The sequence below is a fragment of the Erithacus rubecula genome (assembly GCF_903797595.1).
Source record: "Erithacus rubecula genome assembly, chromosome: 9".
NCBI lineage: Eukaryota > Metazoa > Chordata > Aves > Passeriformes > Muscicapidae > Erithacus > Erithacus rubecula.
In genome coordinates this window covers 15,618,019-15,635,898 of record NC_136660.1, presented here as the reverse complement: position 1 = coordinate 15,635,898, position 17,880 = coordinate 15,618,019, and the positions used below count along the sequence as shown (strand labels likewise).

General features: G+C 43.2%; 1 protein-coding gene across 4 annotated transcripts in view; it reads right to left on the bottom strand.

Moving 5' to 3' along the window:
- PDLIM1 (PDZ and LIM domain 1) overlaps positions 1-17,880 on the bottom strand; it is a 43,282-nt gene that overhangs the window by 16,206 nt on the left and 9,196 nt on the right. For all 4 annotated transcript variants that reach the window (XR_013775164.1, XM_079312838.1, XM_079312839.1 and 1 more), the window contains exons 2-3: positions 15,019-15,170; positions 5,272-5,356 (exon numbers count right to left, since the gene is read on the bottom strand). Coding sequence is in view for 3 of the 4 variants with exons in the window: in XM_079312838.1 (XP_079168964.1) it covers positions 5,272-5,356; positions 15,019-15,170 (237 nt within the window). In the remaining variant the exon portion in view is untranslated. The remainder of the gene's footprint in view (positions 1-5,271; positions 5,357-15,018; positions 15,171-17,880) is intronic.

Below are 17,880 nucleotides of genomic sequence, written 5' to 3'. Positions count from 1 at the left end.
CTCTGGAGGAAAGAGAGGTCAGACTTGGAACAAGGGGCTGCTTGAAGCCAAAAACTAGTTTCAGGTGTGCAGTAGTGATTTACAGGCTGGCCAGCTCTTGGAGTCAGGGCATTCACTCTGACCTCATATAAAAAAATAAAAAAAAAACATTTAAAAAATCAGCACCCAGACACCGCAGTTGCAGGGAAAAGCAAAAGCCCTCACAGGCACCTGGGGCAGTCAAGTGAGCCAGCAGAACTTGCTGCCTCACAGGGCCTCAGAATGTGGGATGTTTTTGCATCCCAAGTCAGAGCCCAGAAGCTCAGGGCAGGCGATGCTGGATTGCACACCTCGAGAACCACGCCAAAAGGAAACAAGATTAAACATTTCTGAGTACAAATGTTTACTCAGCTCTAAGAAAACGGGCCCCTGACCAAACCTCAGAGAGTGAGAGAATTCTGGTCCTGTGAGCAGAGACTGGCAGGCAAACCCCCAGCTCCATCCTTGCCCTTGCAAAGCCATCCAGGGAGCAAAGGCCAGCTGGTGTGTCTGGGGGGAGGCTGCTCGTGCCAAACACGCAGAACAGATCAAGAGAGGACATCTTCATGGCAAAATCTACCCCATGCTATTTTCATCAGCTGTGATCACAAATTTTAAGAAGTGCCTTTACTTTCACCTCTCCCTCTGTTATTGTTTGGGGTTTTTCAGCTATGGAAAGATCTTCTGCGATGCTTTGAAATCTGATTAAAAATTAGGAAGGGTTTGGGGTTTTGTTATTGTAGGGGGGTAAAACAACAGGACTAGCTTCCCACATCCGCTCCCTCCACATCCCTGACACATTCCACACCCATGCAGTAACGCCTTTTAACCAAAACCAGCAGGTCTGATATGCCAGCACAGTTCCCAGTCTCAGTGTTGTTACTTTATATACCTCTTGCTTCATGCATTGCCCACACATGCACAGCCTTATCAAAGGCCAAGGCAGCCACACACCCAGTTTCTATAGCCCCCGCCTGCTTCGTATCCAAGGAAATAAAATACACAAGATGGAAACAATGACATCACTCTGCAGGAATAAGGATGAGCACAGGACAGACATTTTTAAGAAGCTTTGGGAAGATAGAAGTGGCTGTCTGTTTGCCTCATCCTAAAAGTACCCTGATTCACCCTCAGAGCTCCTCCAGCTGCTAACCACTGCCTGAAGGTTATTTCTATTAAATTTTAAAATCTTTATACTTGAAAGCCCTTGCTTTTTGTGATTAAGAAGAGCTGAGCTATCCATCTCAAACCAAGAATTTTCACTGACATTCTCAAGGTCTGATGTTAATACTTGTGCTTTATTGAAAGGGGATATACAGCCTTAAGGAAGCTGAACAGGTTTTTGGAGATGGTCTGGGTACCAAGTGCCCTTGAAGCTGGATTCTCTCAGCTCTTTCTCTACATTATTCACTCAGCAAAAAAGAGACCTGGACCCCACTGGCATCTGTGTCTTACAAAAAAACGCAAAACAAAACAAAATGCCCAAACAAACAAAAAACCAAAACAGACCCCATGTCTGACAAGACCTGGCACAGCCAGAGGATATAGAGTTTTATAGTTTATTTTACCAAGAGGCAATACAGCCCCTTGGGTACAGATCTCACTGGATGGCCCAAGATCACCAGAGGACACTGCTGACTTGAAGTTATGCTGGTCTCTGGTCAGTATCATAAGCATTAAAATTACCTTAGTCACCAAGTGACTTGTCTCTTGCTGTGACCACTTTTCTCAAGAGACGTTAAGCAGAAGGGAGAGGCAGACATGTTATTTTAGTCTTTCCCACTGATGTGAGGAAAAGATCTTGATGGGAAAATGCCACAGAGCAATCAGCCCTAGGATCTGGGTTATAAGTGCAAGTGAACTAACTGAGTAAATATGCTAAGAAGACTGTCATTTCCTTCCTCTAATGTTGCCATGGGCACCAAAACAAAGCTAGCTGCTGAGCCATCAACACCAACAAGCTGCTGCACCTTCTGATGAAATGCAATTTTGTCATCACTCTTGCCACAGTTTAAATTAATTTAGAAGGATATAGATAATGTCAATGAAATAATAAGACTGTAGCTCTTTCATGGACAAAGATCAGCTTAGACAATGAAGTCAGTCTTTGGACTCAGGACTTTGGGGAATGCATGGGAGGTTGTAGAATGCCTTTTTATTTTCCAAAGGCAAATAAAAGTATCTTGAACGTACATTCCAAGTAAGGGAAAACACTTCCATGGGCATGATGCAGCATGTCACTAAATATCAGCCTCCACAAAAGGATTACAGCAGGAAACAAACAGACCATTTCAAATGGGGTAAAAAAATGTGTAAGCAGGGATCTTAAAATATGTAGCTAGTCTTAGGCAAGCTCTTAAGCACTGGCTCCTGAGGCAAACTGAAAATTAATTTATTTTGCAAGATTTTTTGCAAAGATCTAGCAGGTGCATCAGTAAAATAAAGAATGTGGCGGACAAGCATGAGAAATTTCTAAGATACCAAAAGGTAGGAGAGGCAACATCTAACAAACTAATTCTAAGAAAGATAGTAATATATCTGAATAAGTAAATTTCTACAGCAAGGGTTTTAAAGACTTTTATTTTGGAGCCTGAAGTAAGGCTATTCACAGGTATGGTTTTATGTCTGCATTCAAAGGACTGTGTGCAAAGCCAATGGGAACATTGTCAGAGGACCCTGGACCAGGACTTAAACAAACCACTTGGACTCAGCACGTCCTATTTTCTTTGGTAAGTGAATTAATAAGTATTCTGCTCTAGACTGTTGCCAAGAAAAGCAAATATACTGTTTTCACTGGCCAGTAAGTTAAAAAACCTGAACAGCTCAGCTTTGCCTTCAAAGATTCAGCTCTACTCACAGCTTCAACCAGTTCTGCTGGAAAAATGATATCAGCATCTTTGTGGCAAAATTCATTGCAGTTTGCCATGCTGGTATACATACACATAGCATTTTCTGCAGTCTGCTACTGCTGATTTGCAGCAGGCCTGGCCAAAACCCCTGATGATGCTGCAAAGACACAGCCCCAAAGTGACTTGGCCAACATTTGCCACATTCTCTTGTCAGGAATCAGCATACTCTTCTGATTTCATGATTCAAACAAGAAAACCTCACACAAAACTTACTTGCGTAGTCAGCTACTGAAAAAGGAAATGGGGAAAAAAAACCCCAAATAACCCCACAACCTTATAACTTGATGGTATTCCTAACACTTTGACACAGCAGATTAGCATGTTCAGGGACTGCTATGCCTTAAGAGTAAATAGGAGCTTGTGGTTTGGAGACATGATGCATCTCCCCTCTGAGGGAGACTGATGAATTCCTGTTTGAGTACACAGCAAGTGAAGCCCTTAAAAATTGAGCCCAGTGCTCTGAATAGCAGCAAGCCCCACTCACATACACGGCTGAAAATGATTTAATCTGCTTTAATTTAAAGGAAGGGAATAAGAAAAGGCAAGACTTCTGTGAGTTTAAATGTCCCTTTCACACTAGGAAATAATTCTTCTAGCATCAGCAGTCAAAGTGGTCAAAGCCTGATTTTCAGACAACCATTGATTCTTAGTACAAGATTAAGACAATGGTCACTGCTCAGAGATAAGCTCTGTAACAAGAATTTCTTCACACTCAGTTGTGCATCAAATTCTCCTGCTCAAGTCAGCCACAGATTGCAAACCAGTAAATTCAGTTGTACTATACTCACAAACTAGCAGTATCACAATATCTATCCTAGAGCTAGAACCACGACTAAGACTGAAGTTAGGGTTTAGGAGGTTAGGGTTTAGTTTTCCACTACCAGCATTACTGTTAAATCCTGACCATCTATCCAGGCTGGACTGGAGGGGGAAATGTGGTGGGGCACTGAGTGACAGGGGGGCTGCAGCAGCAGGTTTCTTGCTGCAATTAACAAAAATCAGTGAGCTACTTTAAAATCCTGCTTAGGGCATGTGTTGTGCCATATGTTTAATTTTATGGCATTTAGCTAAATTCTTGCTAATGGCTGCATTGGGAAATTGGTCTCTAGGATTGAGTGTCCTGCTGAAATAAATGACAGCTCTCTGCATCCTTGCAGCAAAGCCTCAGGGCAGACTCTGCCCCACTCCTTTGGAAAGATATAGACTTCAGGTCTCAGGGTTGAAGCAGAGCCTCTCCAAAACCTGGCTAGCAGAAGACAGAGACCAGACCTCAGCTCAACAGTGTCACAGACAGGTGTTACCACATGGCTCCAGCTCAAACTAAATCCAAATGGCTCAGTCTCACACTTTGCCTTGGCAGAGTTATGAAATACCTGGAGAATGCTGAACAGAATTCTTGGGCCAAGCAACACAGAGAAGCTTGATGTGAAAGAGAACATGGAGAGATCCCAGGCCAAGGTCTGGGCAGGGTGTTTCTGCATATGTGCTGCTTTAGTCTTAGGTTCTTTCCAATTGAAACAGCCATGTCCGTGCTTAATTAATTGCAGAGTCAAAATAGTTTTATAATCTACTTATTTTGCTAGAAAGACTCACATGGGATGTGTGCTTGTGCCAGAATCCACCAGGGCCACATCACTGCCCCAGTGAAAATCCAGAGGAATGCCACTGATTTTAGCATAGTTATTACATATTTTTTGCAGTGTAATCCTCTAAATCTAGTCCAGGCGATGCCCTTGCACAGATTGCTGTTATTGCTACATTTACTTGACAGAGGCAGCAGACCAATGAAGAAAGGCTGTCAACAGGTTAAAAAAACAACTTCCTAGACAGAGGCTGCATGATCTGCCACACAGACAGAAATGTAAGATGCTAGTGTATTTCTCTTCTACTTTCTCCACACCTAGACTGCTAAGAGCTTACTGAATAAGAGAAAAAAATCCAAACCAAACCAACAGAAAACACTGAGTGAATAATATTCATCACCCCTCAAATCTTTTCTATCTATGAAAACCAACTGGTTTAGCACAGTAGCAATGATTTACTGAGCCACATCCCTACAGTGCCTTCTGTGCCCTGTGGTAGCTGTGAGCATGCAGATGGCAGGAGACACCTCTGACCCAAGCAGGTTACCTTTGGTGTGGTTCCCAATTAGCTCTCCACAGCAGCAGGCTTCTCACCACAAGGGATGGAGTCTCTCTCAAGGCCTCCAAGGACCACATGATTTCTTGTACCCCCCAACACGACTGACAGAGTGGTACATGCTCAGCTCCTTGGAGGATCAGGCCCAGAAATTCTCTCACAGGAGTAAGAGGGAACAAGAGCAGACAGTTATTCCAGGACTTACCTGTGGCTCAGAGGCCAAATTCATCTTGTAAGGATGTGTCTTTCCCTCCTCGCTTACAAGTGGTGACCAGACTTTTGCCTCCGTCCTGCAACACAGAAATTTTGAATAATTAATTTGTTTTCATCAGTGAGTACCACTATTGTTATTAAAAGACTCAAAGTTCATCCATTTCTCAAACATTGCTACAATCTCTCATATATAGCACAATCCACATCAGGAGGAATCTAGACGTCCTCGTTTTAGGTACACAACATAGGTGGCTTAGATATGGGAGGTCCTTAAAGCAAGACAAGATCTCAGCAGTGACTGAGTTTATCCTCTGTGACTCCACAGGCAACATATCAGGCATAGGCTCCCACCCAGGCTGTCAAACTGGGGGGCACTCAAAAGCAGAAGCTGGAGATATCCCTTAGATGCAGATCCCTTAATTAAGTAGGACAATTGAGACTGCTACATGTTTCAGCTTTTCTGGGCAGCCACGAAAAGGAATGATTCTTGTCTGTATTGACTAGAAGAGAACATTTTGTTTTTGAGGCTGGACTGCCTTGGAGATAAACTATTTTTTTCTTTTGGGTCTCCCAAACTTACTTCCTATTTATAGTGGTATCCATTTTGAACAAACAAGCTTTTTGGAATGATGAAAAAAAAAATAAAATCCCTGCCTGCAATGGGACTAAGAACTGAGACGACCTCATGTGACAGAGAAAGTCTATGTAACCTTTATTGGTCTGTGGTTTGACCCAATTACTCACAGCAGTCTGAAACACAAGTCAAGATCTGCAACTACAACCAACTGCTTTTACCATTACCATTGTGGAATTTTGCTATGTCCCAAAGAATGACAAACCAGTGGTGAGGAAGAAGTGGAGTGCTTGGATTTGCTTGAAAAACGTTGTGGGAAACATACGGTACCTACATTTCTCAGAAGTAAAGACAGTAGTTAGCATCTCAGATGGATTAAACAGTGCCACTTTTCCAAAACTTTAAATAGTAGGGAATGAGTGACTGCAGTATTGCTGAATGAAAACTGCTGTTCAATGCTAAACATTGCATCATGCAGTAACCAGATGGCTGATAAACTCTTAGGATGAGGTCTGAAAACTATGTCCTGTCCTGCAGACAGGAGCCTTTTCTGGAATCTGGAACTGCAAATATATGTACTTCCTAGGTATTTGTGGGTCAAGGACTAGCTATAATTTAAGTATTTTGTTAGCAAAACAGGAATGCTTCCACTGAGAATTAACTGGATAACTGGAAAGAGATTTTCCAGTTAAAGAAGGAAGAAGAGACTAGAAAAAGAAAAGCCTTCTAAAACTGACATGGATGGATAAACAGGACAGAGAGCTACCCACAATATATTCAGTCTGGTGTGCACTATTCTTCTAAAAGCCCTTCACATGTGTATATGCACATATACATCCCAGATACTTGCTCCATAAATAGTATTTTAATATTTGCATCCAGAGGGCAGTGGGAAGAGATGGGAGGCAGCATTCTCAGGAAAGAGGAAGAGCTTTATTGACCTGCTGTTCCCTTTATTGCACTGTGGACTTTAAACAGAAGAAACCTGAATGAAGTCTGCTGTGTTTCAGACACACAGGAAAAGAACACCTAGGTCACATCTGATATCCTTTATGGGTAATTCAGGTACAGCAAACCTTTGGCTCTTGGTTATTGCATCCAAGGCCAGCTGATACCTGATAACCCATGCCACTGAAATGCTGCAGTCTGGCAAACCGGGGTGCACACAGACAAGTATGACAGTAGCAGCTGCATGGTATCAGATCCACACCAATCTGGTTATCATCTTATCACAAAGGCTGCTGTTACTGGCTGCCCAACATGCCTCAGGTGAATACAAAACCATTCTCTCCTTGCTTCTGGCAATGCTTGCCTTAAGATGATTGAGGAAACAGCAATTTCACCCAAATTATGGCCATCAAGGCTCACAAAGTCACACCCATTTGAAGGATGGCTGTATTTTCCACACCTGAACTGTTTGCACATAGGGGAGCAGCCTGCTGACTAATATTGAAGCCTTAATCCATTAAAGTATTTGGAGATCATGTATGACCAAGTTTCATCTCCTCCAGAAAAACAGGGGACACAGCAAAGTATATGGAAATGAGACACCCAGCCAGCCAGGCTACAAGCAAAGGAACACTGGCTGGAGATGAAAGAGCAGCTCAGCATTAAACACTTCAGCTGATTTCTAGCATGAGGCATCCCTGTGCCAGCTCTCACAGCAGTGATTCAAAAACTTTTGAGGTAGCATTTTCTTTTACAGAAGTTTATTATAAGTTTTCAGAAGCATGAGAAGGCTTTATTCACATTGAAAAATTTAAGCCTAGAGCAGGCCAGTGTATGAATATAGAACAGAAATTCCCCCTCAGGCACTTGTTTTCACCCCACTGCCCCTCAATGCTTTGAGGTGCTGGTGACACAGCACACTGGTCTCCAGAGGAGAGGAGGCAATTATGGCCAACTACTGCAGCTCACAGGGGGTTTGACCAGATTTTTCTCCTTTATTTATAAGCAAGGCAAAGAGCTCAAGTTTATTCCCCAGACTGCTGCCATTCTGCTCTGTCACTGGATATAAATGGAAGCAGCAAGGTCTCTCCAAGCTTTACTTTCAATCCAGTCTAGAAGTTATCCAAACAGAAATGTTAAATAGGCCATGCATGTGTCCCTCTAAGGCAGGGGAGATAAAGCTTCCCTTTGTCTTCACAACAGCTGCAGAAGAGCCCCTCAGCCACTCCCAGCAGTCCATTTATGGCCCCAGTGAAGCAACAAAATGGACACAGCTTTGCTCTCCCTGGCTTTACCCAGCAGACCTTTCAAGGCATGTGCCCCATCCTACTGCACTATATGTGGAGCCCATGGTCTCTGGGTCTTAGGTAGGACCATGATGTTCCCAACACTTGGGAAGGGTTTCCTGGCTCTGCTTCTTGTGTCAATGCCTGTAATTGTACTGAAGTGTGGCAGGAGGAAGAAAAATACCACCTAAAAGTTCCACCTCCTGTCCCACTGCTGGCCCAGGGCTTGCTTTCTGCAGTATTGGGAAGTGTGGGAACCAGGCACAGACAGCAGGGCAGATTAGTCTCACCATGTTTGTATCTCATCCATATGCTTTCATACCTTAGCTAAATGGAGGAGGGAACAGGGGTCAGAGTAGACAGCTAAACCCAGCCTTGGTAACAGCACCTTCACTTCACACCAGGCTGCTGCTCATTACAGCTTTCTGGAGGATTTGTTCCCCAAATTTGAGGCAGAAGGCCCGCAGCTGAAAAAACACCTCCATGCTCCCCTCAGCAGGGCTGCACCCCTGCAACTGAGCATGGCTAGGCTAGCAGGGCTGCCAGACCTGCCTCTCCTGGTGAGGGGCTGGATATCCAACAGCCTGATAGGGAATCCCACCCTGCCTGGTGAAAGCCAGAGACTTTGGCATCCTTATCTGATCTCAGAAACTCCTGATAAACTGATGAATATTTAGTTTAAAATATGATTTCTAATGCATATTCTTTCAAATAAGCCTCCAACAGAGACCAACACTCAAACAGTGCAGGAGACAAAAACCATGACACAAACAAGCTTGAGAATGAGAATCAGGCAAATTAACTGCAGGCACATGTATATACAAACTTTGTCATTTTTGCAGTTTACATTTCCATGTTGTTTCCTTACTACAGGATAGAGAGTAACTAAGGGCCATGAGCTATGCATCTCCTGTTTCATCCAGGCAGAAACCAAAACCTAAGATCAGAAAGAAATTTCTCTGGTGCTAGTTTGGCTGCAGAGGTACTGGTAGGAAAAGAAGGAAGGAAACAACATGCAAGTCAAGGCAGGAATATGGAGAGGTATTTATGAAACAACACTTTTCAAGCAGCTTGGCTTGCACATGATGTAATATAAACATTACAAGAGCCCAGATTTTGCTGTGAATGCTTTGCATGCGAAGTTGGGCCATACCTTCAAGGGAAAATTCAGAGCTGGAAAATGAAGGTCTAATTCTTTGTGCCAGAAGCTGTGTAATTTCTATAAAGAAGAAAGGCACATGTACATTCATTCACATCTCATTTCAAACCTGAGATGGACACAACTAAGATACCAAGTAGCAAATGAACCCCAAAAGACTGAAAAGTTTCTTGTGCAGCACAAAGTTTTTTAGCTAAAAAATGAGGAAAGACCTAAAGAATTTATTTTTCACAATGCCCTTACCAGAGTTTTCGACAGGCATTTTTTATAATGTTTAGAAACTAACTACAAGAGCTCTCAGGCTACCAGGAAAGTACCTTTTAATCAGCCTTCTAGCTGCAACAGCTGTCAAATACAGGCCCTTGGCTTTAAACATGAGTAGTCACTTTTAACAACCATCCATTAAGGAACATATTCAGTTTGGCAAGCAAAACTGTACTCAGGCTGCATACAGCCTCCTGTCAATTCAAACAGCAATGACAGCCACAACTTCCTAGAGGCAGGAAGTGTGCAAGTGCATTTCTCCATGCATGGCCCTCCTGCATTACAGGTGTCTCTTTATACAACAACTAAAACCAAAAAGACAACTCCAGTTAAACTTCTGTTGCTTCTTCTGTGTATCAGGTTCATGACAGCTCCAAAGGCTAAGACACACCTGACTGCTCAGACTCACACTGCTCTTGCACTAACCAACTGCAGAGTTAACTGTTATTACCTCATCAAAGAAGTGTAAAATCACAACAAATGCTAATCTTGAGTTGCCAAAATTACTTTGAATGTGTCTGTTGTTAGTAAAAGCTGCTGGCATGCACCCAGGAGGGCTGGAAGCACAACACCAGCCATGGAGAGGTTGGGAGCAGCCACAGAGGGCCAGGCAACCTGCATGACCTTATATAGCTTCACACTGAGCAGCTGGCTTTTCCCAGGGCCAAAGGAATTATTAGTAAATGACAGAACTGGAAAACTCTTCTTGGCAGGGAAGCAAAAAAGCAAACCTAAATGAGTCAACGGATTCCACCAACTTCCTAGAACAGAAATCCAAGCCTATTGTGGCATTGTGCAACTATTCCCCACAGCTCAGACCTGGGAACACATGGAGCAAGCAAGAGTACAACCAAACCTACTACATAAAATGTAGAGGACATGACACATGTACTCTCTTTTCCATAAGCATCTACACATGATGCCTTCTGACAATCCATTTAACAGGTCCTGGTGGCAGATCTGACCTCTCTGATCCCAGCACTTTTCAAAGAACAAATACACAGCTTAACACCCTGGCAGCACTTTCAACAAATCAAAAGACTATCCTGCAAACAAAAAAGGTGCATTAATATAATATAAACTGGAAGCAGAGTGGCTTGAAATTTGAGGAAAATGACAGTAGGAGCAGCACAAGACATTAAATATTTGCAATCCTTTTTCACAAACATTCCCCTCTATCACCCCCAAACTGCCTCCAGACATAAAGGGAAGGACAGACTCACTACAGGAACACTTTGGTGAAAAAAAACCCGATATAAATAATATGCTTTACCTCTGAGTAGCTCAGGGCTGCACAGTTCCACCACCCATCTGGTGACTATAGCCACAGGCAAAGATCCATTTGTTTTAGAAATAGTTTTCACCTGTGCTGCAATGAACATTTGTTTGCTTTTGTTCATCTGCAGCTACAACAGGGCTGCAGTCTGGTTCGTGTGTCAAATTCATCATGAGCACTTCCACTGACAGGAGTGATGCCTGGTTTGTTTGACTATCATGTGAATTTTGTGGTAGGAGTATTTATTCCTCCTGCACCTTATTTTCTTTGAATGTTCTTTGTCAGGGGAAGCATCTTACTCAAAATATACTAAATTTCCAAAAAGTTGAGAGTTGTCTCAAATTTGTTGGACACATCTTGCTGCCTATGCCCATTCACGGACAGTAGCCCCAGGCTACTGAGGTGAGGTTTTGCTCAACCCTAACATGTCAGTGCAGTGATGTTCACACTCTGATTTGAAAAAAAAAACCAAAAAAACCAAACAAAAACCACCAGGACAAAGAAGCGTAGTTCCTCCCAAAGATTCAAAACATCATTTTTCCTGTGGAGAGACTCAAAAATCTCCATGTGAATTTCTCAGTTCACCAACCGGGTATGCTTGAGTTGACTGAAGCACTGTCTTGAGCTTGATTTTATACTGCTGAAGACAATAATGGAACCTTTACTTTGATTTCTTGGTAACTACATTTCTCTTGAAACAAAAAGCAAAATGAATGAACAGAGGCTCAAAAAAGAGAGTGGGAATTTGTTATCCATGTTATCCACTGTTGAACACTCACTTTCCAGGCAGAAGACAGACCTTTCCAACACTGTTCACAAGCCAAACAGCAAAGCACCTGGCAATGCCACTCAGTATTCAGAGAAAGCAATTTGTGGCTTGGTTTTAAATCCTAGGAAATTAAGAGATTTGCCCCTTTGGGTAAAAAAGGAGACCAGGCATGTTTTCTTCAGCTAGAAAGTTGATACATTTTTAATGGTGACTTGTGTTAGACAAGATTTCCTGCCTACAATCTGATCTGAAATATTTTTGGACTGTTACCATCACTAAGAAAAATAGCGAAACAGGAAACATTGGAATGCTGTTGATATACACAATCAAGCATACAGTGCAAACAGCATTTCCTTTACCAGAAGTGTTTTTCAATTCTCTATATTTACACTTCTCTTAAATAATCATTAGTAAGCCAAACATGAAGACATCCTAACTGCTTGGCTATCATTAAAAGAGAGTTGCTATTTGAAGAATACACATGTATAAAGCTTGTTTTGAGACTAGACAAGCACATGAAAAAGACATAATAAAAAAAAAAGACATAATACTTCCATGAAACACACTCCTAGCTTCCAGCTACTTGCTGCTTAAAGGTTTTCTGCAGCAGAGATACCTCCATTGTATATATTACCCTTTAAAGATCTGTCTTGCACTAATTTGCCCACTAGGTTCTTCAAACAACATGCACTCATCATATTTACAGCAGAGTCACAAATGAAGTCTCCACTGTCACAATGGTGCTGATCCTTTGGTGAAACTGAAACACCTGGCACAACCTTGTTGCCACACTGAAAGCAGGTCAGAAAATATTCAGCATGGATAATAATTTAAATAAGTAATCATTAAAAATTCATCAGCTAGCAATTTAAAAATCACTAAGGATTTATGACTTCACAAGACATCTCTCCAATGGTGAGCAGAAAAGAAGGACTGGAAGACTTCTCACTCCAGAAAACCTTGCACATCCCCACACCAGCTGTGTGATGTTCTAACCCACAGAGGTGCTGCTCTGTCAGAGCAATGATCTGTGCCAGCACAGCTCCTTGGCACAACTGATTCAGCAAATGGGCTACAACTGCACAGAGTGGAGACCAGACCCAAGAGTTGGGGGTGTTGCAGTGCAAATGATATACAGTCCTTTTCATACTCAGTCAACTACTTACCAAGCTACTTCAACAGACTAAAAACTTCCAGCTCTGACTTGATTGTATTGTGAGCCTTCCTTCCCAACTGTATGCTAAGCCTTAGTGACAGAGCTGTGCCCACCAAAGCTCAGGAAGCCCAAGCCATACCACTTGGCCAGGTAGCATTCATTTTCCCCAAGAGCCTTCCAATCTCTCCAACTCTGTGGCAATGCCCTTCCCTTCTTCACAAAGGAGGGCTCTCCACCACACCACAGTCTGCTTTCCTCACCCACTTCCCCTACCTTATGTTGAACAGTAAGATGAAGCACAGCTCCAGGTCTTTCAAAATGCTTTCTGTCACCTCCCTAGGCATCCTCTCAAGACCTTTCATTTTAAGGCTGCAGATTGCAAAGTAAAGAAGTGCCTTTGCCCCAGCAATAGACTACATAGCACTTCTGACCACTGAGTCAAACTGCATTTAGACCAACACAATCATGGGGGCCTAGAAGGAGACGCTGGACCTTAGGAATAAAATACTCCCAACAGAATACTACCAATACTCCAACAGAATACTACATGATGCACACAGATTTTCCATAGAGCAACGGGCAGTAATATCAAACTGTAAAGTGGTAAGAAGCACTGCTTTCACATCCTTGCAGTTTTGATACTCTTCTTGGCCTTCTGTCAGCAGAACTCAGTGATCAGTACAGCAGCAGAAGCATCCAACACACACTCATGCTACCTCATTGAAAAGAGGTCTTAAAAGAGTTGAGTTTTGTAAACTGAAAGCCACTACACAATTATACACAGCTGCAAATCCAGCTAGAAATGCCTCCCCAGGCAGCTTCCACACCCAAGGCCAATGAAATGTGCATAGGGTAGCTATAAACGTAACGGCTTTGTAATTAACATTAGCAAACACATTTTACAGACTCAATGATCTGTAAGAGTGAACTTGCCTGCAGGCTGAAAGAGCCTTTGCCTCCCTCTTTCCCAGCCAGAACCACATGGCACTGGTTTGCCAAGTCAAGCAGATGGATTTTGGAGAGGAAAAGGAACACTCCTTTGCAGGAAGATTACATGCTGCTAAGTTCAAGGCCAGTATGAGAAACTCTGGGGTTAGCAGGCTGCTGCAATGCTCACTACACATTCACACTGCCTGCACTGTGCTCCATTCTTCCATCTGTGAATTCCCTTAATGAACCTTCAGGCATTTTTTTTGGCCAAGACCCATTGCTTCTTCCTGAACTGGGAAATGCCTGCTGAACTCCTGGCATTGTCTGAGCCACCTAAAGACTTCTGTTTATCACAGAAAAGCCCTGAACAACTGAACTACTGTGTCATTTTAAGGCATGCTTTTGCACTCCTTTTGAAAGCACTTCCCCTGCATCTGCCATGAAACTGATGGATGATCACTCTGAGGGAAGGCAGGCACAGGAAAACTTGCTCCAGAGCAACTAGAAATGCCACACTGCATCTACCATCTGACTTTGAAAAGCACCAGTACCTGCAGCTGCAATTCACACCACAAGGAAGGATAAATCCCAGTACCCTCAAAAAAGCCAGGCTCCAGTTTTTTAGTAGCAACAGGTCAATGCAAAGCAGAGCCTTGCCTTCCCATCTCCATTTCCTCTCTGTACATAGATGGCCCAAGAACAAAGCATGGCTGGGGAAAGAAATGAAGTTGTCCTTTGCTTTGCAGATCAAGATGGTGGGAAGGCTGAAGCCAGCCTGTGCTCTACACTAGTGACAGAAAATGTGGCACTCAGCTATAACCTGCCTTTAGTTTTTTGGGAAACTGATGCCTAAGAGGAACTTCTTTGCACCCCGGGTCGTCACTGTTTAAGACTGATAGTGCTGTTTGATCAAGAGGCTTCAAAATGTACAACATTTCTGAGTCTGTGGTTGGCAGAAATCAGGCAGTTAATTGCTTGGAACAACACATAGCATATATTTTAACTGCTAAATGAGTGCAACAGGAAGGAAGGTCATCTCTGGTTGCACCTCCTCTGCTATGAGTGAGCCTTTCATGAGACCATCTTCGATTTCTTGCTGTCAGGAGCCACATAATAAGTTGACAGACCCTGCCATAAATTACCAGGCAGTTCCTCACTTAGAAAGTTGTTTTCATAAGGTCAAAGTGCAGCAAATGCAAGAAGCATTAGGATTAAAAGGATGAAATGCAGTTCCCTCTTACTAACCAGCACGTGCCAGACAAAGTACTAAGAGGTCAAATTAAACCAGCCAGAGAGGTCTACAGTCAAACCAAAACACAGCTACTGCCCACCCCATAACCCTCCCTCTCTCCAGCCCAGTCTTGCTCAGCTGTGTACCTGCTGACTGTCAGAGTCAGTTCATCTGTGCAGCCCTTGATTTTGTTCTGCGCCTCAAGGTGCGTCATGTTGTCTGTGTTCACTCCATCAATGGCTATGATCTGGTCTCCTATACACAAGTTGGCTATTGCAGCTTTGCTGCCTGGAGTCACCTAAGACAAAACAAAAAGAGTGAATGGACTTTCCAGGGAGGAGACTTCCATAGCAATGCTTGAAAAAGAGTTGGAGAAGTTCTGTTTTTTCCCACTGGTACCTGGAAGCAAAGAAGTTAAAATTAATGAAAGTAAATTCTCAGCAGAAATCTATCTAGGTCTTTCAGATGGGGGATTCTGATTTGGCATCCACAGAAAGAAATCTGGAAAGAGAACAACAGGTAAACAACAAAAGCAGTATTTTCACTCAAGACAATTCTCATGCTAGAGAGCAAGATCATACAGAAAGCAATTATTTTCTTTCGTGTACAGAGAAGTGCTCTCTGAAACAGAAGATGATGAAGACAGACACAGAAGTCCAAGTCTCTAAGAACACAGTGACAGAAAACAGTATCAGTCATTGCAATACTAATGTCAATCACAAACACCTTTGCCTGCATTACAATTTCACTTGTTTTCTTCCTTGAAGGAAAGGTTTGGGCTCAAGATTTTGGATTGCTTCTTTAGTTGTAATGTTTTTTCCCAGGAACAGGTGCAACACACATTTGCTGTCTTCAGCAAGATCAGTCCCAAAGCAGTGTGTGATCTATGCAGACTGGAAGGGAGAAAGGCAACAAACTTCATCTTTAAACTACAAGCTGTCAGTAGTGTCTAAAAAAGCAGAAGCATCAACCCCCTGCCTGACCACAGCTCCCCTTGATACCTTCTGCCATGCTGCATCCCCCTTTCCTCTCCATGTGGTCCCAGACAGAAGACACTATGCAGCAATGCCATCAGCATGACACTTCTCATGAAAAAGGTCCCAGCTAAAACTTGGCATTTTCAAGCAAATCAACTAAATGGCTTCTTCCTTTTACCCTACTTCTTTTAAAGAGGTATCCTCTTAACAACTGAGACCTCTTTGGGCCAAAATTATTGCCTGGGCAGAGGGTGAATAACATCATTTTTGTGCCTTTGCAAACACTACAGAAGATTTTGTGCAGTTCTAATGAGTTTGTGAAAGGAGTGTAATGATTTCTATGGGCTTCCATCTATTATTTAACAGGCAGAGGAAATGAGAAGGGTGGACTGCTCCCAGACATGAGTACAGATTAAAACATGCCTTGCAGCTGAGACATACCTCATTTATGAGTCCATTGCAACCAGTATTCATTCTACACATTCATGCTCGGTTCCAGCATGCTGGAAAACAGCTGAGCAAACCTAACAGAGCTTTCAGACATAAATACCATTCACAAGATTTAGAGATCCCTCCTAACTAGGGCTTGGTTTGCAAATCATTGTCCCTAGGGCAATACTCCTGTTCTAGAGATGTCACACATTAGCAGCAATCACTGTTTTCCCTGGGTCAAATCTTAAGCTGTTCAGCATATCTCCTCACAGCTGTAGTGGGCTATTTTCCTCACCAGAAGAAAAATCACAGATGTTTTTCTTTTTTCACCTCTCTATTAGGAAAGTGTTTCATGGAAAAATGAAGGCCACAGACATGGGTCACACATGTCCAAACTGACCAAGGTGCTCAGCGTTAATCCAAAGAGCTTCAGATGGGTCACCCAACTGTGAATGTCTACCTGCACGCCACTCTGAATGCTGCAAGCAGTCTCTGACTGACAGAGGAAATGCTGACGAAAATACCAGACAAAACACCAAACGGATACAGAAAATGTCATTTAAATATGAAGATCATCACCTTTCAAGCTGCAGCCCTGAGCTGGCCAGTGGCCTATCAAAGCCACTGAGGACAATCTGCAGCCACCCCACTGGATTCAATGCCTTGAGAATACCTCCTGTAAACCTTGTGGCAGGGTGCCCTGGTTCAACCCCAGCCAGCAGCCAAGCCTCACTCAGCTGCCCACTCGCTCCCCAACCTGCAGGACCAGGGAGAGAACTGGGAGAGTAGGAGTGAAAAAACTTTTGGGTTGAGATACAGACAGTTTAATGGGGAAACCAAAAGACACATATGCAAGCGAAGCAAAACATGGAATTAATTCATTCCTTCCCATGGGCAGGCAGGTGTTCAGCCATCTCCAGGAGAACAGGGCTCCATCATGCATAATGGTTACTTGGTAAGACAAACAACATCACTCCAAACATCTCCCTTTTCTCCCCCACTTTGTATACTGGGCATGATGTCATGTGGTCTGGAATATCCCTCTGATCAGCTGTCTCCTCTCAGCCTCCCATGCATCCCCAGACTCCTCACCAGCACAGCAGCACAGAAAGCATAAAGGCTTTGGCTCTATGCAAGCTCTGCTCAGCAGTAACAAAAACATCTCTACATTATCAACCCTGTGCTCAGCACAAATCCAAAGTCCCTTACCAGACAATCTGGAGAAAACTAACTCTACCCCAGCCAAAACCAGCACACAGGGACAGTTCACAGCTCTGAAGAAGTCCTAAGCACTGATAGCTGCCTATAGTCCCACCAGATCTGGGAGCTGTCATTATAAAAACCATAAGAAACACCCCTAAGGATATCATTAAAACAAAAGGAGCCCGCAGAAAACACAGTGTGGGTCCTCTCCTGATCTCTGGACCTTTACTGAGTCACTTGGTTTCTCTATTTCCTCTGCTACCAAAGGTGGAGAAGAGGCACATTACTCACCCCTGTAAGGAACACCAAGCTCAGTACATGGTAACCACGATTAATTTTCAATCGGAAAAGCTGCCAAAGGGTCAAGAACAAAAGTGGATTAAAGCCAGCACTGGA